We start from the raw sequence: 22,774 nt of genomic DNA on the forward strand, positions 1-22,774 counted from the left end.
CTACATTTCTGCCCTTACCTAAAGCCGTAGTCACGTGATAGTAGAAGCAAAGGAGGATGATTACTCATGATTTCATCTTCATGAACCCATGCTGATTTTCTCACAATACATTATTCTCGTCTATCCACTTCACCAATTGCTTATTGATAATAATCTCCAAAATTTTCGATAAAGGGCACGTAAAGCTCACTGGACGATAATTTGACACGGCTTCTCTCTACTACTCTTTTTAAATATCAGAACCAAGTCATGAAAATAATTTAATTTTTGATTTCAAAAATTCATCTTAGCCTCCTTGAAAATAAGGGGGAAAATGTGATATTTTATAAAAAAAGTTGTTATGACAAAAATAACGGGAGATATGTTCAATCTTTATATACAAGTTTCTGGCCCCGCGAGTGGCAGAAATACCGTATATCTGTCATGTAGACTGAAAAAAAAAATGTGCACCCTAGAGTTGAAAGTGTGGCCGAGCTAAATATACAGGGTGGTTATAAATAAACTGACACTGCTCAGACGTATGTAGCGCCCATTCCGATGAAGGTATTTAGATGAAACATGGTAATATATTATAGTAAATATATATGGACCATGGGAAAAAGAAAGACTGGATAAAAGAATAGTTCTATTTTTGACCACTGGGTGGAAAAAGTGCACTTCTTAATCGCAGTTATCTTGTCCCCGTGGTCTAAAAAACGTATATACCAAGTTTCAATGATATACGTCCCCACAACAGGCGCTACATACGTCGGAGTAGTGTCAGCTTAATTATACTAACAATACTCCGATCTATGTAGCGTCCGTTGTGATGTACGTATTTCATTGAAACTTGGTATATACGTTATTTGGACCATGGAAAAAAGATAAATGCGATAGAAAAAGCACCACTTTTTCGCGTAGTGGTCAAAAATTTAACTATTTTTTTTAATAAGTCTTTCTTTCCCCTATGGTCCGTACGTCCTATATACCAAGTTTCATCAAAATACTTCCATCAGAATGGAAGCTACATACGTCTGAGTAGTGTCATTTTATTTATAACCACCCTGTATTGCGGTATACTGGGAATAAGTAACTACCATGTTAGTGAAGACTTAATTATTAGTTATGTTAAGTAATAAAATACAAATCAGAAAATATTACATTGTCTTTTCATACCCATCATAATTAAAATGTATTTTGTATCACATAAAAATATTGGTTTATTAAACGTACGTCCATTTCAATTTTTTTTTAATGTTCAGTTCAACTTTTGTGCGAATCGTTTATGATTCATTTATTAATTTTAGGGTGACAAAATATTTGAGGGCTTACTTAAAGCTGGAACTGAAAGAAGCATAAGGATTCGGATAGTTCAGAGTTTGCCAACAGAAGCATTTCCAGAGTACGATACCAAAGAATTGGAAGTTAAAGGTGAGTTAGATTTTATTTTAGCATTATAAAATAGGTGTCCTGTAAGTCCTAATTCGACCTTTATCTCATCAACCGCTCATCGTAGAGGTATGGTGCTAATTTTTATAAAAATGCTCAATATGTGTTCAGAAATCCCCCGTACCAGTTTCGAGAATAAAAGTGCAGTGTGTCACAGAGTAAAAAAAAAAATCTAAATTTTCATATGGTTCCTCTGTCCTCTAACTTTCAATAAGAAAGTTTTTGCCCTGTATCTGCTGAGGCGAACAAAAAAGTTTCACGTGTCTAAGTGCAATATTCGGTGAGATATTTGAATTTATTAATCGGAGAAAGGTTCGGAAAGAGCAGTATATATAAAGAACTCCGTTAGTTTATGTTATTCTTTCCCAACACTTCTTCGTTTTTTGAATTCTAATATCTCGGTGAATATTGCACTTTGTGAACGTGAGACCTTTTTTGTTGGCCTCAGGAGATACAGGGTAACAACGTTTCAATTGGAAGTTAGGGAACGGGGGACCGTATAAAAATGTAGATTTTTTTTTACTTTGTGACACACCGTATTTTCACTTTCAAAATTGACAGAGTGATTTCTGAACACCTTTTGAGCATTTTTTAAATTAGAACCATACCTTTACGACGAACGGTTGACAAGATTAAGGGCGAATTAGGACTATGTTTTCCATTCTCCTCTATATTGCCAGATCAACTGGTAATGGGTGGAGCCATCTATTGTTCTCATTTTGATAACATGGAAATAGAGATGATGTTTGAAATCAGTATTTTTTCCTTTTCGTTTTGTTCTCGGAGTTGGGTATAAAGCACTTGCACGTGAACCAGAATCTAAAAAAAGCTTTCTTCTTAAACCTTTCTGCAGTTTTATAAATTTCACTGATCCGCATTATAACTGTGACTGGAAATAACCAAACCTTCTGCAAAATGCCACATCTGTTTTCAAGAAGACTTCTTTCCGATTTTATGCAAATGATAGTACTCCACCCCACCCCTCAAGTCAGAGAATAATAAACCGAGGAAGAGAAATACACAATATTTTCTATTATTTATACAGTACACATATTCGTATGCTACCCTAAATGGAAGGGGAAAGAACGGTATATGTCACACACACACACACACACACACACAAATACTGTCTCTCCTTCTGTTATCAAAATGTGAACAAAAGGTGACTTACCCCATAGATGTTGATGCGACAGGTTGGGGGAAGATGTGGAAACGTGTTCTTAGGAGAAGCGAAGTTTCTAAGTATCTGATCTCGTTCTTGCAGAAGTAGGAGGGTTCTAAGGAGGCTAGATATCTCGTAAATGACGAAATACAGGGTGACTATAAATAAACTAACACTACTCAGACGTATGGAACGCCCATTGTGATGGAAGTATTTTTATGAAACTTGGTATATAGTATGGACCATGGAGAAACGAAAAATTTAATAAAAAATAGTTCAATTTTAGACCACACCAGGGATAACGTATATATGAAGTTTCAATGAAATACGTCCTTCACAACGGGCACTACATAGATCGGAGTAGTGTGAGTATAATTAAGCTAAGTAGTGTTAGTTTATTTATAACCACCCTATACAAAGCAGATTAGGTTAGATGTCTCGTAAATACCGCTGAGAAGGTTAAAAAAAAAGATGTGCCATTTTGGACGGGGGTCAGTGCAACAATCGGTTAAGGGGTTAAACCACGTCCAATGTTTTATGTACTAGAGAAATGAAAAACGCTTTTCCCGTTTGCCATCAACAATGTGTTAATCCTATTCATATTTGTCTTCAATTTCAATAGGTGCAGCCAAAGTAAGGAGCCTTGATTTCAAAAAAATGTTAGGATCTGGAATTATGCATACTAAGATGATGTTGATAGATAAAAAACATTTCTACATCGGAAGTGCAAACATGGATTGGAGATCACTTACGCAGGTACTTACTAAAACCAGAGGATCGTGTGTTCTTGTTGGTTTATTTCTAGGTTGACATAATCTAAAAGCATCGTCGATCGCCGCATTTTCATTAGAGAGATGATGAATGGCAAATATAATGAGATAATGGATAAATAAATCCCTTCATGCAAAAGAGCATTAGTCACAAATACTCATTTTTAGAGAAAAGCGAAACCATTACCTTTTGGCATATAACACGTTAACGCATGTACTGCAGTGAGAAATGAATGGCATTTATTATGGGAATGAGATTTAATTCTAATTAAAAATTATATCCTATCCACCGAACTTACTTTCTCAGGGGAGATAGGTTATTCTTTTGGGGGGATGAAATAAGCACAAGATGGACGACGTTCTAAAGACCAAGATATAGATCAGGGGTCTTCAACGTATGGCCCTCGGGGCTTTTTGCCGTGGCCTGCCGACCAATTTTACAAAAATATCTAAAATCATCGAAGACATGATTTAGTAAAAATGACAATTTGATTACACCCGCAGGCCAGGGAGAGACGGAATACGAGACCCAAACAGTTTTTGCGGGGGACGATTCGACCTCAAAAAGGCATATCTACCTACAGAATTTACAGAAATTCTGAAAAATACCTTCATGAAAAAATATATAATTTCAAGATTTAACTTTTCAAGGATAATACTTTCGAAATTAATGAAAGAAATAATTTTTGCAATAAATATTTTCAGAATTAGTAATAATTTTCAGAAAGAAATAATTTCGGAATTATCGATAAAAATTATTTCGTATTTGACAAAAAAATAATAATTCCAGAATTATTGAAATAAATTATTTCAAAATTAATGAAAATAATATTTTCGGAATTACCGGACTAAATAGTTACACTAAATAGTTGTAAATTAATTAATTAATGTAATTTTAGAATAATTAAAAGAAGTAAATAATCACAAAATTTTCCAGAAAAAAAATTATTTCAGAATTAATAACAGGTATAATTTCTGAGTAATTGAAGTCTTCAATTATTTTAGGCCCCTGTTGACCCTTTTCTTGAGATAAAACACTGATGGATAATGTGGATTCCATCTTATAATTCTAAATATCTCTGGTTGGTGGCCAGCAGGCTTTGTGGGAAGTTTCAGTTTGGCCCATACGATGTCTGGAAGGACCCCTGATGTAGATAGAAAAACTATACCCATTTTATAAGTTCATGAAGTTAAACTCTAACTGCAGACGAAATTTAATTTCATCTCTTTGTTTCTCAATCTCGTTACTTTTTTTAGTCAAAGAAAAATTAGTTTAAAACATATTTATTTTGAGGAATCGTTATCTCTGACAATCGTTATCCTTGAAATGGCGACAAACAGGCCGAAAGTAGGCCTATACTGCACAATGTCTGAAAGTAGACGAAGACAAATGATTACACGAGACTTTGCACTTATTATTGCACTTTATTTTGCACACCACAGGCTGTGTTGTAATCATGCTGTCAAATAAATGTTTTTTTACTAACTATTGGTTTTTTTTGTCCAACTCGACGTCACACCCTTCGTAAGTATTTTTGCGATTTTTGTGTTTGCTTTCTCGGCTAAATTTTATAAATACAGTAGAAACACTGACATTGACTAATTTCGATTTGAAAAATTCAAATCCAATTATGATTCTTGACATTTGCATGCGTGGGTATTCAGTAACACAACCGACAATGATCTACCGTGGGAAAATTTCTCTTCAAAAATTCTCTTGAAATTGAATCAAGCACTTCCATTTTGTTTTGTCAACCGACATCCTGGTGGCTCACCTTCGGGAAATGTCTTTTGAAAAATTGGTCGAAGTCTGTTAGAAATCGTCTAGATAGCTTAAGTATACCCAGATCCGTTTGTCGGATTAGAGACCAAAGGATTAAAAACTATGTTCCACAAATATGGAGAAACATTTCTCCTTATCGGGCGACCCTTACAGATAATTCGTTCAGTTTGAGCATGATGAACCGCATTAATCGTTCATTTTTTCAAATAAATTTAGTCATTTAAACTATTGTTGGAGGAACATTATAGTCCAGTAGTGCCTTTTCTATAGGATTTCTATAAAAAAGGCGCTAATGTACTGTAATATACTCCAGTCAAAAATGTTATGCTGCCAAAGGCATCCGAAATGTCAAAAGGAAAACGTCAATATTAAATTGTACATTTATAATTGAAGAGTTTGCAGCAATAAGGGGTTAGCTCCATTTTAATTTCATTGGTTCAAGAAGGAATCGGTCTCTTTTTCTTGCCCCAATGCTACGATAGTGTTAGCTCTATCTATTTGAGCAACATAGGAACAAATTGCTGCATACCTCCAAACAAAGAAAATATATATTTTTTTAAACAAAAAAATGGACTCGACTCAAAAAGGGCCAAAAATGGAGCTAACACTATCTTGCTGCAAGCCCTTCAATTGCGTTTTGAAATCTCCGTATCAGTTAATGAAGTAAGTCATATGAATGCCCACTGTTAAAAACACATTGGTTCCTCATTTATATTTGACATGAATTGGGAAATACCCTGGAGATTCCATAGTATCGTATTGGTCTTTTTAACAATTCCCATGGAAAAGAGTTTGGTGCAATCGTTCTGAAAGATGATTTATGGTAAGTATCTTTACCCAGATTTGCTAAAAAAGATGCCTTCACAGCTATTCCACTTTAGGTATATGTTGGCTTAGAAAAGATTAATGAACACATTTATCTCACGGAAATCTGCTTGATGTTGGCAAATCAAAGAAAGTCGAGCTACGCCTTTTGAATTATGTATGGCAAAAAGATATGCTTCCTAGGTCGCAGTCGGTTTGCATATAAGGTTGGATCAAATGGAAATGGAACGGTTGTTATAATTTGGTTTATTTTTGTATGAGTGGGGCGAAACTTTGTGTAGAGGTCGAGCTGGCAGTAAAAAGGCAACCCCTATAAGGGAATGGACTTGTCTTAGGTAGTCGCGTGTAATCAGCTGACAGTACCGTCCAACAAGCAATCGGTTGTTTTCTTCATCTGCCTAAGAATAGTGAACATAGCTCCCGCTTTTTAACAAGTGGGTCCTCTGTTCATGAGTGAGGCTCCTCAGGTTCTCTTAATCCTCACTCGGCGGGTTTGTCCGTGTGTATAAGCTCGGCATTGGGGCAGAGTTGTACCTTCCAAAGTGACACAGAAAGACAACCTGGGCACGTTGGAAGTTTTTTCCTCTCCTGTAAGTGATCATGACTAAGGCGCCTTGATAAGGACCTTATTGTAGTTTCTATAATCATGACCATCGACTCTTTCATGGCGTAGTCGGACAGTGTACCGGGAGATCCTTTGTGGTCCACAGTTGCGCCTGAATACCTGCCTTGAGTATCGAGCAGACAGTTGGTAGGAAGGGAAGAATGTTCCCTTCAGATGAGGCTCTGACCGAACTAGTTTTATATAAAACTGTTGAATGCTCATAATCTATATTTGAAATAACTTTTATTTTTCAGGTAAAGGAATTGGGGGTTGTAATCTACAATTGCTCTTGCCTTGCTATAGATGTACACAAGATATTTGAAGTGTATTGGAAACTTGGTGTTCCGAATCCTTACATTCCACCAGAGTGGCCACAAGATCTGCAGACTGCTATTAACAAGGATAACCCAGTCACTGTCACTATGAATAGTTCAGTCATTCATACCTATATATCTGTAAGTGAAACGCAAATTACAGCATCTCTTGATTTCCTTATGAATGCATTGGTTTTCTATTCACATATATACGTCTAGTTTATGCGATAATTTTTTTCTCTCGACAATAATAAGCTTCATAAAAAAAACTAGCATTAAAGAAATGAAATTCTAAAGACTTTTTTCTTCCCAATTTTTTGATACGCCATCCAATTTGTATTTTCTTACACAATTTACAAAGAAAACAACTTTAGGCGGAAAGTAATTGATATTTGAATGCTTATATAGGAAATTTAACCTCATTGTATATAGGATTCTTTCAAACAGGAAAAAAAACTTTGAAAAGTAAGCTCTACTTAGTCTATCAGTTTTACAATGTAGTACAGCTAAAACTAATCGCGAGTCGTTATCGTGCTGGGTTTGGGCAACACCATCTGTAGCAGAAGGCCTCTGCGCAAAGCTCGTGATGTCACCGAAGAAGGTCATCTCCCCTATAGCCTTTAGATGTAACAGGCCGACGCATGCGCCATCTTTACCTTTTTTGTAGCATATCCAATGGCTATAGGTGAGATGACCTTCTTCAGTGACGTCACGAGCTCGCACGGAGGCCTTCTGCTATAGATGGTGGTGGTTTGGGTAAGGACAGCTAGCTGACTCTAAACCAGACTAGAAACTTTAATTCGAAAATATTTATAGGAAATTAACTCAAGTGTGAGTACCACAAATACAAGTTGCATTAAAAGTTCGATAAAATTAATTAAAAATGAATAAATTATAATAAAAAATTATGTATTTTCAATTGATTTTTAAAGTTTTAACGAAGTTTTGGCACACCCTGTTCATAAAAAATTCGAGAATGTTCAAATAAAAGATTTAACCCACGTACTGGAAATTAGTTTTTCTGTTCGTAGTATCTACTTTTCCAACTTGAACCTACCCACTAGGCATACTTTGCTAGTGAAACTAGCAAACAGAGGGCAGCTACAGGGTAGTAAGAAAAGCCCCTAGGCCGCATTTTACTGGTCAACCGTTGATCCTAGAGGCATACTTCCTATTAGAAAAAGTATCCAGATAACGTGTAGACCTCAGATATTCGTCATTGATATTGCGAAGAGTTCTATAGTTATTAAAATAAAAAAAAATCTATTTTTTTTTATACGGCACCCTGTGCTTAAAAAACCTAATTAGAAAGTCGTTGCTGTCTCCTTCATATTGTAGGCAAAGGTCGCGAGGCAGCTCCCTTGAAACCATGCCGGATGAGCGGCTGGACTTTGAGAGCTGGGCGAAGGCTGGCCAGGTGTCAGGTAGTTGAATGCATACAGTCGCTTTCGGGGCCCGGGGTATTTGGGGGACACACACACTCATACTTCCGGCACAACTCAATCGGTAGTAAATTGCCTATGGCGATAGACCGGAGTTGTGCTCGGTTTGAATGAATGAATATGTGTCTCTCATAAGGCCAACAAAAAAACTCCATGTTTGTAAGCAGGGCCGCAACCGGATGATTGGTCACCCGGGGCAAGTGCGCATTTTGGCGCCCCCTTGTAATGTTGAAGGAGAGGTTTGAGAAAAAAATTTGCGCCCCCTCTGGTCCAGCGCCCGCGGCACGAGACCCACCTGCGCCCTCTAATTGCGGTTCGTTTATAAGTGCAATATTCACTGAGATATTTGAATTCAAGAAAAGTTGGGGAAAAAACAGCATAAATGAGGGAAAGAAGTCCGTTAGTTAATGCCGTTCTTTCTCAAACTTTTTTTCGATTTTTGAATTTATATATTTCAGCGAATATTGCAATTATAAACGTGGAATTCTTTTTTTTTTTTTTTGGCCTTATGAGAGACAGAGCGACAAATTTCTAATGGGGTGTTTGAGCACAGGGTGTCCGTATAAAGAGTTAACTTTTGTATTTTGATTTATTTTGAATCCCTTGCAACATGAATGAGTTTTACATGTTATTTGGGTACTTTTTCCAATTGGAAGTATGCCTCTAGGATCAACGGTTCGCCAGTAAAATGTGGTTTAGGGACTTTTTTTTTTCCTTCCTACCCTGTATAAGAACCAAAGTAATTCTGCAGTTTTTCAAACTGCTATATTTTGATATTTTTTTCAAAAGCCTCTAAGTAATTAAACACTTTCCGATTCAGTGTGCCCAGACACACCTAAATATTCCCTTTTCAAACACTCAAAATAAATGATAAATATATAGATAACAGACCACACAAGTCGATCCATACTTTTGGCCTGTGCTTATTTTTTGAAAACCCTTTTTTTCCAAAGAAATGGATTCGAATTTCATTTTTTTTTTTTTTTTTTGGTATAAAAAGTATTTCGGGAAAAAATTTTTTATGTTATTTTGTTGGCTGTTCTCTTTATTCTCTTTAAAAAATCTCTTTTAAAATCTCTTTATTCTGTATAAGTTTTAACTTTTTACATTCAAAGCTTGCCTAAAATCGAGTCCCGAATTCAAGGTTGAGCACACCCACAAAATCAAAACTTTAAGTGCAATCTTTACAAAATTATACATGCGTAATTCTCTAGGCCTGAATAGACTGCCTACAAATTTTTTTTGTGAAAAATTTCAACTTTAAAGGGTAGCGTGCCAGAAAGGGTTAAGGAATATTATTCACAAAAGAGAATGAAATTGGGCGCGGTAAAGCCCAGGTCCATAAGATACTCGCTCATTTGAACATTTGATTTTTGGCACCACGGTCATTTTCTGCACACGAGGGCTAATTAAGAGGATCACTATGCCGTGATAAAGTCATTAAAGTGATAAGAAGCATTATTTTGGACCTTTTCCTTCAGGAAAAAAAAAATTTGGCGGCGCCTATAATATATAAGTTGTTCTGGCACCTAGATTTTTTTTTTAGGTTTGTCCAGCCCTGGGTCTGGATATATATATCATCATTTGGTATTTTGCTTATTCAGCATATATTTTTGAGTTACCTTTTGAGTTATCCTTTTCTTACTTAGCGTAATTTTTCTCTCTAATATTTGTGTATGTAGAGCTCACCACCTCCACTCTGTCCCAAAGGTCGCACGGGTGATATAGATAGTATTTTAGATGTAATCAACAAAGCAGAATCATTTGTCTATGTTGCAGTCATGGATTATTCTCCCACTTCTCTCAATATGGAAAAAGAAAGGTGAGCAATTTTATACCATCTTCCCTATTTAAGAGTATAGTAAAACCCCTCTTTACGGTGACCTCTCAGATGTGGTCACCTCCGTTGTACGGCAAAATAAAAATATCCTGGAAAAAAGCCTATTTAAATAATGTATTGCGAACCCCTGTTTAACGATCACCCTTAGATACGGTCACGGACACCATTTTCATCATTCGTTCATTCAACTAAAACCCTTATAAGGACACCAATAGTTGCAATTTTGGTTCGAATTATGCTCACTAGGTGGCAGCGAAAGTTTAAATATTTTATCGACTTTTTTTATATTTGGCTACTTTTGAATGAAATTTTGGCTTGAAATTTGTTAATGTTTGCACCTCTGATGTCAATTTATAATCTGAAATCATGTGTTGCTGATTGTGCTCCTATGTTTTACATTTTTCCCCAATGTTTAATATGGCCATCTCTAGTGTAATCGTCGTTCTCTATCACTAATAAAAAAAAATTGATGTCTCAGATATAGTGAAAAACGTAAAATTAGAGTTCGTGCTCTCGCAAATGAATTCAATGCATTGATTAAATATATTTTTTGTAAACGCAATGACGGAAAGTCATTGGATTTAGTCTTTAAGTTTAAAATACATTTAGAAGGAGTTGAAAAATGCTCAGAAAAACCCATCACACTACGACTGATGAGTCTATCCAAAAGATGTTAATTCAGTATGTAAACTTTGTGTAATATTTCTTTTGTAATTTTAATTTCGTATCTATGCAATAATTATGTTTTTTCATGACTTTAAACGCATCTCACATACTGTCAAAATTTCATTCATATTCAAATATAAAGAACCATTTCAGTTACTGTTAATAAATACTATATAATACAGTTAATGCAGGAACCCCTCTTTGATACGGTCACCCCTCTCTTCTACGGACAAGTTTTTTTGTCCCACGAGTGTCCGCAAAAGAGGGGTTTTACTGTATTTAAAATGAGTTTTTGGGGGGGGGGTAGTTTTATTATTATGTATATATTTTTAAAATTTTTAACTTTAAAATGATGTGTATTAATAGTTATTTCAAATGAACAGAGATCATGTTCAGAGGCGTATTTATGGTTTTGCCGCCTGTGGGAAATTCACAAATTTTTCCGCTCTTCTCCCATTATAATCTAATTTTTTTGACCACTCATTCCTCGAATTCGCCGTCCTGGGCTCCCACGATCCTTGCAAATACAACTTTGTCTCTAAAACTCTCTTTTAGTCACTCACATAATTGCGCACTCTTCATGTCACTCACATGCTCACACACTCTCTGGGTCACTGTTTTTGTCATTCACATGTTTGCTTGCACATTGTTTTGGTCACTCACATGCTCACACACTCTCTGGGTCACTGTTTTTGTCATTCACATGTTTGCTTGCACATTGTTTTGGTCACTCACATGCTTGCGCAGTTTTGGTTCCTTGCTCTCTAGGTCACCCTTCTGGTCATTCATTTGCTAGCACATTGTTTTGGCCACTTGCATGCTTGCACACGCTCCAGGTCAGTCATCTTCAACGTGTTGCTCGTAGGAACCATGGTGTTCCTAGAAACACCAAAAGTGCTTAATGTTCGTGTCAGATTTCATGCTCCCGAGCACTTGATCAACGCCTCAATTTGAACACCGTATAAAAACTGCATTCAAGGTTTACAATTATGTATATTTCAACTCTTCGTTTGATGATGGGTATAGGTAGTGCTTGTGACTCGAGAAAGGTTGAAGACTCTTGCTCTAAGTCACTCACAAGCTAGCACATGCTCTAGGTCACTCTTTTGGACAGACACTGACCGGGTCCCTTGCTCTCTATGTCGCTCTTTTGGTCAGTCCCATACTTATACACTCTCCAAGTCACTCGTTTGGTCACTCACTGACCGAATTCCTTGCTCTATAGGTCACTCTTTTGATCAGTCCAATGCTCACACTCTCTCTAGGCCACTCTTTTGATCATTCTTATGCTTGCAAACTCTCTAGGTCAAGAAAAGTCCGTTGTTCTCTGAGCAGAGGAGGATCCATTGTGAGCAATACAAATTTTGCCGCCCTTCTCCTATTCTACTAATTTTCTTGACCACTCATTCCTCAAATTTTCCGCCTCTCCAAACTTGCCGCCCTGGGATATAGCCCGCTAAGCCTCCTGTAAATACGCCACTGATCATATTTCTCTTTGGTTATATACAGTAACTCGATTTTTAAGCACACAGGCTATCCTAAATTCTTTGCACACGATATCTCTGCAACCTTTGATCTCAGAGGAACATATTTTTAATTACAAATTTTTTTTATTAAATAGCTTGCGGTTGATCACACAAAATGTCTTAAATTTTCCAAGGGGCTTCTGAAGTGAGAATGAACAAAGTGGATATGTTCTCTTTTGATAGAAACGACTAACTTAACATTGTATTTTCTACCAAAAATATTCCCGTTTGAATAAACCCTGTTGTATAATCCGACAGAGCTCATTTCAAAGACTCAGAAACCGTGAAAAAGTGCATTTCGAAAAAATATATAAATGTTCCCTTTTGAAAATAAGCACCTCATTCACTCTCTTAGATTTTGAATTAACCTTCTCACTGGCATCATCGAGATATCTCGCCTTCTTAAGAATCTTTTATTTCTGCAATGACGAGCCAAGATATTTTGTAAAAAGCTGATTCTCCTCAATGGAACACATTTTTCTAACCCCTTTACTTTGCACCTGCTGAAAATCTGAAGAAAGCCTATTTCATAAGAGAATATGTGGCGTTTTACAGAATATTTGTAATTTCTTCTATGCCGGAGAACACGTCAAGAATCAGATAATATTTTGTATTCTTTCTTTAGGTACTGGCCAATGATTGATGATGCTTTGAGACGAGTGACGACGGTAAAGAAACTACAAGTTCGTCTTTTAATAAGCTACTGGAACCACACACGCCCATCACAGATGGCATTTTTGCGATCATTGAATTCTCTCAATAGTGATTCTTTTGATATCAAAGTGGTAAGCAATAATTATTAAAACCTCATTTTACTATGAGGGTCGTTTGATAAGTAAGGTAAAAAGTGTGTTTAAAAAAAAAATTTTCGAACAAATTTCTATTTTATTTTTTAACATTGTGTTTCTCAAGATCCACACTTTCTATAATAGTTTTCGGATTTCTTCATCCTGTCAGAAAATTCCATTTTCCCTAACCACTCAAAGTAGTCATATATAGCTACGATAGCCTCTTCATTTGATGAAAAAATTTCCATCAAGCCTAACTTTCAAGTTTAGAAACAGGAAAAAGTTTCAAGTTTAGAAACAGGTGTCAAATCTGTAGAATTCAGTGGATGAGAGATTGATGCAAAGCAATTCATGTAATTTGGCCATTTCAATGATGATTCTGTGAGAGATGTAGCATTGTCTTAGTACCCCACCGTCACCACAGTGGTGGTCGGCTGAAGATGGTTTTCTGTGGTTCCCAACTTCAAGGCACGAATGCGAGCCGATCTCCCCTTTAAAAAGTCTCACCACAGAGAGCAACAGACCGACAAACAGTACATATGTAATTCAATCATAACACATCACTCACTTCACTTCTGAAATATAGATGGCGGCACTGAAAAATCAAACACAACACTACATACGCACTCAGACTGTTAGGTACACACACACTTCCGGCACAACTTACTAGGTAGTAAATATACCATAGATGGTGATTGACCTGAGTTGTGCTTGGTTTGAAAGAAAGAAAGAAAGCATTGTCTTAGTGCAATAGGGCTTTATTTGTCCACCAATCTTAGCCGTATCAGCAACTGTTCAAATTTCCAAAAACTATGGCATAATGTTCGATTATTATTCTCTGACCCTTCTGGACGTATTCTATCTAGGCATTGCCTTGAAAATCCTTAAAAAATTGTGGCCATCCCTTTTCTAGAAGACGAAACCAACCTTCTCTTTGTTTGGGGCCATTTCACTACGCTTCATCCACTGCTTTGACTGTTGTTTTGTTGTGTGTGTATGTGTGTGTGTGTTGGGGACACACACACAGCCAAAAATCGATACCAAAAATCTTTCGAGGTATGAACCAATATTGACAAATTTTCTTTTTAAATGCCTTTTGCTTTCGCATTTGATCAATCGTGACTGATCCTGGCACCCATATTCCCGTATTGCACTAAGGTTATGTATTTCTAATTTCTCATGAAGAAAATTGTGAACCTGTTCTATTGAAATACCCACAATATTAATATCTCAAGCACCTTCAATCTACGATATCGTGGACTTTTTCAGTGATTTTCAGAGTAGTGGCCTAAATCAGGCGTCCAGGGTGCTCTTCTTCTTCAATGGACATGTGGCCAGTTTAAATTCGTTGGTCCAAAAATAAATTGTCATTAATGATGATGCAGTAGTCCCCATGAACTCATTCCAATTCAGCTTTGATCTCGGCAGCTTGTAAGTATTTTAGATTAAGATGTGTGTGCTGTTTTCACTGCAGCCTATCAATAAAAGGTGGGGGATTCACATCTACAAACACTCACCGTGTCGTGTCAGACACGGCAAACATTCTTTAACATAAAAATGTCTGTCTGTGTCTGCGCAGCCCCCATTCGATAGATATGAATACGTTTATTGGTTTTATATTAAAGAATGTTCGCCGTGTCTGACACGACACGGTGAGTGTCTGTAGATGTGAATCAGCCTCGTACATTTCCAAAATAACCGTTGTAACCCGAACTTGCAACGACGCCAAAAAATAACGCACAAAACGCTTTGTGCTCTTTGTTGTGACAGGTTTTGAAGAGTGGTACTTACATTTGTAATAATTTGAAAGTGATTGTGCTGCTACCTCATGGAGATTTACCTTACTTATCAAACGACCTACGTTAATATCAGTGTTGGAAAAATTGATACGTCCCTTTCCTGGATAAATGGATGATTAATACTTTATTTCTGAAAGCAGCACCCCATGTACATATGTTCCGCAGAGTGGAAAAAATTTATATGTGAACTTCAGTTTCTCTCCTGGGATAGAATTTCACTTAAATGTAAAACCTGGTGTAAGAAAATGATTGCTTAATTCTTAATTTTTTAAATACAACTCGACGTCCCAATTCAAAAAAGGCAACAACTCAAAATTCTGTGTTTTGAGATATGTGCTTTTCGAATATTCACATTTTATGGAACTGAATGGGAAACAACAACTTATATAGATTTACAGTTGGGAACGTATAAGCAGAGTTGGGACATGTTGCTGTTTTGCAATACGTAAAGGCATTTTCCACCGTTCTCGTGGCAAGCATAACTCTAAAATGTAATTTTCTGAGTTGTTGCCTTTTTTTGAGCTGGGCCGTCGAATTTAATTGAGATTTGGAAGTTATCAGATGATGCTCATAGTCAATTTCTAAAACACTGTTTTTAAAACAAAACTGGCATATGCTGCTCATCATTTTAAGCACTGCAAGCTTCTAAGTTAAAGGTTTTATAATTGCAATGCCATGTTAAAAAATACAGTTACTATCAGAATGGGGATGAAAAATGGAAAAATCCTTTCTGGATACACAACAAAAATTGGTGGAACAATAGGTTAGGAGGGCTAAATTGTAAAAGTTTGTCGATCAGACGCAATTTGAATTCATGAAAGATTTCCAATAGTTAGATTAAATTTCAAAAATGAATCTCCTTTTAAATAAGAAATAAATATTATTTTTGACTCTTCTTTAACTACTTTAACTTCTCACAAATTAAAACATAGAATACCGTATAAGTAGAATAATTAGTTTTTGAAATTTTTTCTTTTTTTATACCACAAAATATGCAAAAAATTACCAATGATTAAAAAAAAACAAATTACATTTTTTTTGTTATAATTTTTCCACACGATATATTCTATTGAAAAATTTGTTAAGGTTTGTATTTGTTCATTTTATGATTTCAATTCCAATCATTGACTAATTCTTTGAAAAATACCACCATGGAGAAATTAATGGTCAAAAACGTTCTTTTCAACAATTTAGGATATCGCTATTTTTTGGTATAATAAGAGTTCAATAATAATCAGATCGATCATAGTTTTTTCTCAGATGAGTCCGAGACGTATCAGTTATTGCTATTTACACACATCAGTTCAGTGTTAGATTTTAGTTATTCATTCTCATTTTGGCTATGAGATGCAATAACAACAATTCCTTAAGGCTGCCGTCACACAGGCAAAAGTTTCATTGTGACGCATATTCAGTGTGACTGAACGGGGACTGATGGATCAGATTCTGAACATGACATGTGCAGATGAAGAGGCGAAGGGAAAGAAATATAATTTGATGTTAAAACGTCTTTAGGATAGATGCCGGGTGTGGGGAGGCAATCGCACCCAAATGAGTGACCTTTTCTGTCCAGGTAATTTCAAACTACAATTGTTCGGATAAAAATAGACGTAGTGCCACCGTTTTGATCTGATATTAAAGAAAAAGGTTGAAAGTTTGTGCCAGTACTGCTTCGACATTCGTGGTAGACGGACGTCACGAACTGCGTGCGTGCAAAGTGAACCCACAATTTTTGACTTTCCGAGTTCAACACGTGTCCATAAACGGGATCATATTAGATCACATTAGAGACTAATTATCCGTTCCGAGTTAAAACCATGTTGTTGTAAAGAAAAGAGTGTATGTCTTACAACTCGTTTTGGGTTCCAAGTCTAATTATCTTGGTCACTCAGAAAGATACAAGGCTGTGAATTTCGAAAAGCTTGAAAATTTCCTGGTTTTTTTTAAATATCGCGATATATGAGGGCAAAGTACAACCAGAATTACAAAAATCTGGCACGAATGCGTAGAGTACGAAACTTCAGAGGATGAAAACGCCGGACCCGAACCCAAAATCAACGCTCAATACCACTACCATCTATAGCAAAAGGCTACCGCGCAAAGCTCGTGACTTCACTGAAGAAGGTCATCTCACCTATTGGATATAGGAGACCGACACATGTGCCATCTTCACCATTTTTTGTAGTATATCCAATGGCTATATTTCTTTATATGTCCCCCCCCCCCAACTTCTAATCCATATAAAATATGTGGGAACACCCATGCAAAAAACTTCTTTCAAACTTTGGTGTGAGATGATAGTCTTCAATTTAAACATTATTGCTGTAATAACGAAATAATAATTCCAAAATATTTGTAATTCAGTACTCTTTCAATACATGAACAGAGTTATACATAGTATTAGAAGGAAAGTCATTACATTCATGAAATTTCCTTAAATCTGTCTGTGCATTTGAGTTCGTTAAGTTGAAAAGAACCCATTTAGTTTTCTTAGCATTTAGCCTAAGTCGAAGATTTTTAATTCTTTTATTTAATGTATAAGTATCTTTTCCAAATTTTTTATCAGTTCTTCAGTTGTTTCAGCGAAGGAAACCAGAACTATACCATCTGCGAATGAGACAAGTTGACCGGAAATATTGATATTATGAATTTCATTAATGTAAATAGAAAAAGTATTGGGCCCAGAACCGATCCCTGAGGTACGCCTGTATTTATTGCCCTTACCCGACTTATCGCATTGCCTACTTTAACGGTCTGTCTTTTATCGGTTATAAATGATCTGAACCAATCGAGCGGGAGCCCTTTTATTCCAATATTTTTAGTTTTTCCAATAAGACATCCCAGTTTACCGTATCAAACGCTTTACTGATATCTATAAATACAGCTGCTACTTTTTTTTTATTTATTTTATTTTGTATATAATCCATTTATTTAATCATAGCTATTTCAGTATTCCTTTCTTCCCCTAAAGCCAAATTGGTGATGTGAGTAGTAAGCAATGGAGTGTAAATAACTATTAAGTTGTTTTACCTATTTCTCAAATAATTTCGACATCATAGGTAAAATCGAAATTAGTCTGCAATCGTTCATGTCATCTTTGTTACCTTTCTTGTATATAGGCGTAACAATTGACTTTTTTAGTTCATTATAAAATATTCCAGTATCTAGAGATTTATTGATCAAATGGGTTATTAGTGATGGGTGGTGACGATAGATAATATTAATCATTCTTGGTGTCATACCATCACTTCCTGCTGGCTTATTAATATAAATTGAGTTAATTAAGCTTTTAGTTTGTGGTAAGTCAATTTCATGAAGAACAATTGAATTGAGATGAGAACTTCGTTATTTACAAAGGCATTTATTTGATTGTTTACTTCACAGTATCCTTCACTCGATTTATAAAATTATCATTAAAATCGTTAGCTAGTTCACTTTGGTCACCACAATTGGGTAATTTCCAAATTTTTTGTTGTTTATTTACAAAATGGTTTGTATGAGTACATATATGAATTTCATATATATTTTTTAGCAGTATAATCTATTTTATGTAACCACATCATTTCGGCACTTCCACAGCATTTTCGTTCATGTGGTTAACACATATAGAGTATAGTAGGTGTTATAGGGTCTAGGTTGATTCTCAGCTGGAGTCATGGACCTCACATCCTGCAGCAGAAACCCCTAGGCTGGGATCTTTGGAGGGCCCTTATAGTGAATTTATTGTGTAGGAAAAAAACGAGAAATAATGAGAATCGTCCCGAACCCCTAGCCTGGTGACCTGTGAGCCCCAACCTTGTAGGGGGTCATGGCTGGAATATTGATAATATTTCCTAGTCATTTGAAATCAACCTTATATTTTGTATACTAACATGCAGTAATGATATTCATGCAGCACAATAATCTGAGTACATAAAATTTACTTAACGCAATGAAAATTAACAAAAAACATGTTTAGTTAGGAGTTAGAAGTCCAAGTTCGGAGTCTTTTTTTGTTGTTGCAATGTTTAAACGTCAGTGAAAATTAATTTTCCCTTTTAAATTACACTTATTTAAATTTATACTTACTTGATTTTTTCAAAGATTTTACTCTCAATATTTTATCTCAGTTTCACTTATGTGAAATTCTTCTGCTTTGTAGAAACTTTTTGTTGTTCCCTCTTTTACTGAAAGTCAAGCAAAAATTCCATTTGCTCGAGTTAATCACAATAAGTATATGGTCACAGACAATGCTGCATACATAGGTAAGTGAACGCTTTCTTTAATAAATTGCAAATCTGCATTCATTTCACAATACAGTATTATATAGTCGAATCCCATTTAACGAACTCCAAGAGACCGGAGAAATCATTTCGTTATAAAGGAATTTCCAGGTTTTTCCATTGTTCCTATGTAAACTTATCTGGGGGATTAGAAAAGTGTTCGTTTAAATCTTCGCTAAAACGGTATTCGTTAAAACGGGATTCGACTGTGGTTTCATCATAGAGGGTTTTTTTATGCAACTTTATGCAGCAAAACACCAATTTTAAGTTTACCGCATCATTTTCGTTCTCAAACTTTTATTTATTCACTTCACAAATACAAACATGTGTTACACGAATACAAACATATAATACACAAAAAAAACATACACACATATTACAAACAAACACTTTGTAGCCTCAAGGGACTGAAAAGTCCTTCCAGCAAGCCTAAAGGAATAAGCTATAGAATATTTTTCCTTTGCAACTGCATTATTATATTTATTAGATATGTGTTCCAATGTATTTTCTCTCGTTTATCTATATATCTGAATAAAATTCACAATTAAGTTGCTTATCGTGAAGCCAATATAATATAATTATCATACATCATTTCTCTTTTTTATTATTCTACTCTTTACTTGTACTCAGTTTAGTATTGTTTTTATATGCTCTTTCAATACATTCATCTAAATGTTTTCGTAATATATGCGTCTCACGAAGTCAAAAATCACGATTCATATTTTTGTTATTATTGAATTGATTTTCAGTGTGAAAAATGTTTAATATCTTAGGGGCAATGAAGGAAAAGCTCTTTTTATATAATGTTTTATTTGGTTTTGGCACTTGATAAACTCGATTATATCTATTTGAAGTTCTATTTTGATTTTCTAATTTTTTTCGGAATATGAAATTTTCATTTAATTGTGAAAATTTGATAACTCTGTACAAAAAAATTTGTCTCAATCATATACTATTTTTTTCAATTTCTTTTCTTTTTATTTTTATTTTGTTTTTCAATTTTTCCAATTTCATTTCTTGTGTGTGTGTGCATCAACAAATCCTCGTTAAATATTTAATCATTACACTTCACTCACAATAAATACAGACGGTAGCACTGTATACAGACACAGCACTACATACGCACTCAGACTGTTAGACACACACACTTTGTTCCAGCCATTGCCACGAAGCTGGGCTGGAAGACATCTCGGCAACGGAATAAGTCCGGCGCCAGTCGGAATGAACCTGTCGTTCATTCATTCATTCGTCATATAGCCTATCACATCACACATGCATCACAGGGAACTTCGTTTATACGACGTTCAAGAGGTCAGGTCAAACGTCGTATAAATGCGAAAGCTGCACAACTGACACTTGTTTAAAAAAATCGCCCTTGCCCCAACAATCATACAAAATCTTACAAAATTCAATGAGTTTGATTGCATCTCTAATTCAGATATATATTCTATAATTCGTTATATATAAAGAAAATCATTTCAATCATATTTGAGGAAAAAAAATTGAATTTGTAAAATCACATTTCAAATCACTAATAGAAATAATATTGTCAAAATATGTTTATATCTCGATTATTCATGTACACTCGTGTGCAAATTTTTTTAAATAATTTATAAATAATTTCGCAAGAGAATTTGCACATTGTGTCTATTATCACAAAAAGTACTGAACCAAAGGTACTAATAATGCCACCGAAGAAATATGCAAATATTCAGTGTCGAATACGTAAGCGTACACGTGCGTGTCTGCGGAACTGTGGCCACGGAGGGGATGATAAGGGCACGATGCGTTTTCTACGATTCGTGTGCTCGTACTCGGTGACATACGTTGTTTCTCGCAAGAGTTTGGTAAATTTTATAAGCAAGCTATCAGGTAAAATGAGTAGCCACAAACGTATGGATGACGGAATGAGACGGAGAATCGTCGGTAGATTGGAGGCAGGGCAATCACAAATGCAAGTGGCTACAGAGCTCGATGTTACGACTAATGTATTCTGTAATTTGTGGAAATAGTTTCAGGACACTGGATCCATATCGAGAGGACCTGGACAAGGTCGTCAAAGGACCACGACGACCAATGAGGATCGTTATTTGGCACTTTCATCGTGGCACCGCAGGACTGCTACAGCATCACAGCTCTCACGTGAGCTGCATGCTGCCACTGGAACCCGAGTTACATGGTTTACTGTTGCCCGAAGGCTTCATGAAAGAGGTCCTTTATGCCAGAAGACACACTGTTTGCGTCTCGCTAACTGCAGCACACAAGAGAGCGCATTTAGCATATTGCAGACAACATCAGCCGTCTTCAGTGGAGCACCGTGCTCTTCACAGATGAGTCGCGATTTAGCCTGGACACTGATTCTCGACGTACACTCATCTGGAGAGAGCCTGGCATGGGCGGAGATACGCCCCCCCCCCCAGCGTTAAAGGCGGGTCGACTGATCTAATGTATATATGAATTGACATCATCATCGTGCCCCCCCCCCCAGACTTCCAAGTCTATCTCCGCCTGTGGGGCCTGGTACCCGATACCATCCCTCCCACATCAGGGAAATGGACCACTATGGAAGTGGAGGTGTCATGGTCTGGGCAGGCATCATGTTGGATGGCTGCACACCTCTCCATGTTTTTGGCAAAGCGTCCGTGACTGCTAGGAGGTATAGAGAGATCTTATAGAGCCCTATGTTAGACTTTTCAGGGGCGCAGTTGGTCCTCGGTTCTTGTTCATGAACGAAAACGCTCGTCCACATTGGGCTCACCTAGTCAACGATTATCTGGAAAGTAAGGACATTCGGCGTACGGATTGGTCAGCCAGATCACCTGACCTAAACCCTATAGAACTGACGCTATGTCTGGGACGCTCTTGGGAGAGCAATTGCATCTCGCCATCCCCCTCCGAGAACCATCCCGGAACTGAAAACTGCTTTGCTGCCGCACTGGGACCGATTGCCACAGGGACTCCTCAACTGCCTTGTGTCCAGTATGCCGTCGCGCAATAAGACCTGTCTGACTGTGAGAGGGGACCAAAAATTCGATTAATTAAATTTAAAAGACTATATTTTACTACATACGAATGAAATGAAAAATGAGGCCGGGAATACACTATAAAAGTTTGATAAAAGTTATTTTATAAAACTTGAAAACGCAACCAATGAGGCCACATTCGAGCGAATGTCATCAACAGGCTGATTGGTTTTTCATAAAGGTTAAGTTTCATAAAAGTCTTCTAAAACTTTTACAGTTTAATGCCGGCTTAACATCGGTATTTTTACACTATCGACCGTCTGAAAAAGAAAATGAAGTTACTGTGAAGCTGTTTTCTGTGTCGTACACAAAAGTACTGTGCGGTAAACCATTTTATAGTGTGAAACAACACTAATTGAATGACACTAATCAATTAATTAATTACAACTTTTTGTTGCTTATAGATGCATTTGTACGTGCGTGGATAGAAGGATGAATGACGACATCTTGTATAAAAATATATTTAAATGTTTACGGCAGGACTAAAAAGAATATAAAATAAATTAATATAGAAACATTCTTCCCTAACAACAAACGCGGAC

General features: G+C 36.2%; 1 protein-coding gene across 4 annotated transcripts in view; it reads left to right on the top strand.

The window, feature by feature from the left end:
- Positions 1 to 22,774, top strand: part of LOC149074476 (5'-3' exonuclease PLD3-like) — a 139,414-nt gene that overhangs the window by 113,797 nt on the left and 2,843 nt on the right. For all 4 annotated transcript variants that reach the window (XM_089246963.1, XM_089246966.1, XM_089246964.1 and 1 more), the window contains 6 exons: positions 1,287 to 1,410; positions 3,213 to 3,346; positions 6,827 to 7,027; positions 10,011 to 10,150; positions 12,986 to 13,145; positions 19,089 to 19,191. In XM_089246963.1, coding sequence (XP_089103089.1) covers positions 1,287 to 1,410; positions 3,213 to 3,346; positions 6,827 to 7,027; positions 10,011 to 10,150; positions 12,986 to 13,145; positions 19,089 to 19,191 — 862 coding nt within the window. The remainder of the gene's footprint in view (positions 1 to 1,286; positions 1,411 to 3,212; positions 3,347 to 6,826; positions 7,028 to 10,010; positions 10,151 to 12,985; positions 13,146 to 19,088; positions 19,192 to 22,774) is intronic.

Source organism: Pholcus phalangioides, unplaced genomic scaffold (genome assembly GCF_987345545.1).
Source record: "Pholcus phalangioides strain wild (caught in Gottingen) unplaced genomic scaffold, Ppha-v1.0 ptg000017l_1, whole genome shotgun sequence".
In the NCBI taxonomy this organism is placed as follows: Eukaryota; Metazoa; Arthropoda; class Arachnida; order Araneae; family Pholcidae; genus Pholcus; species Pholcus phalangioides.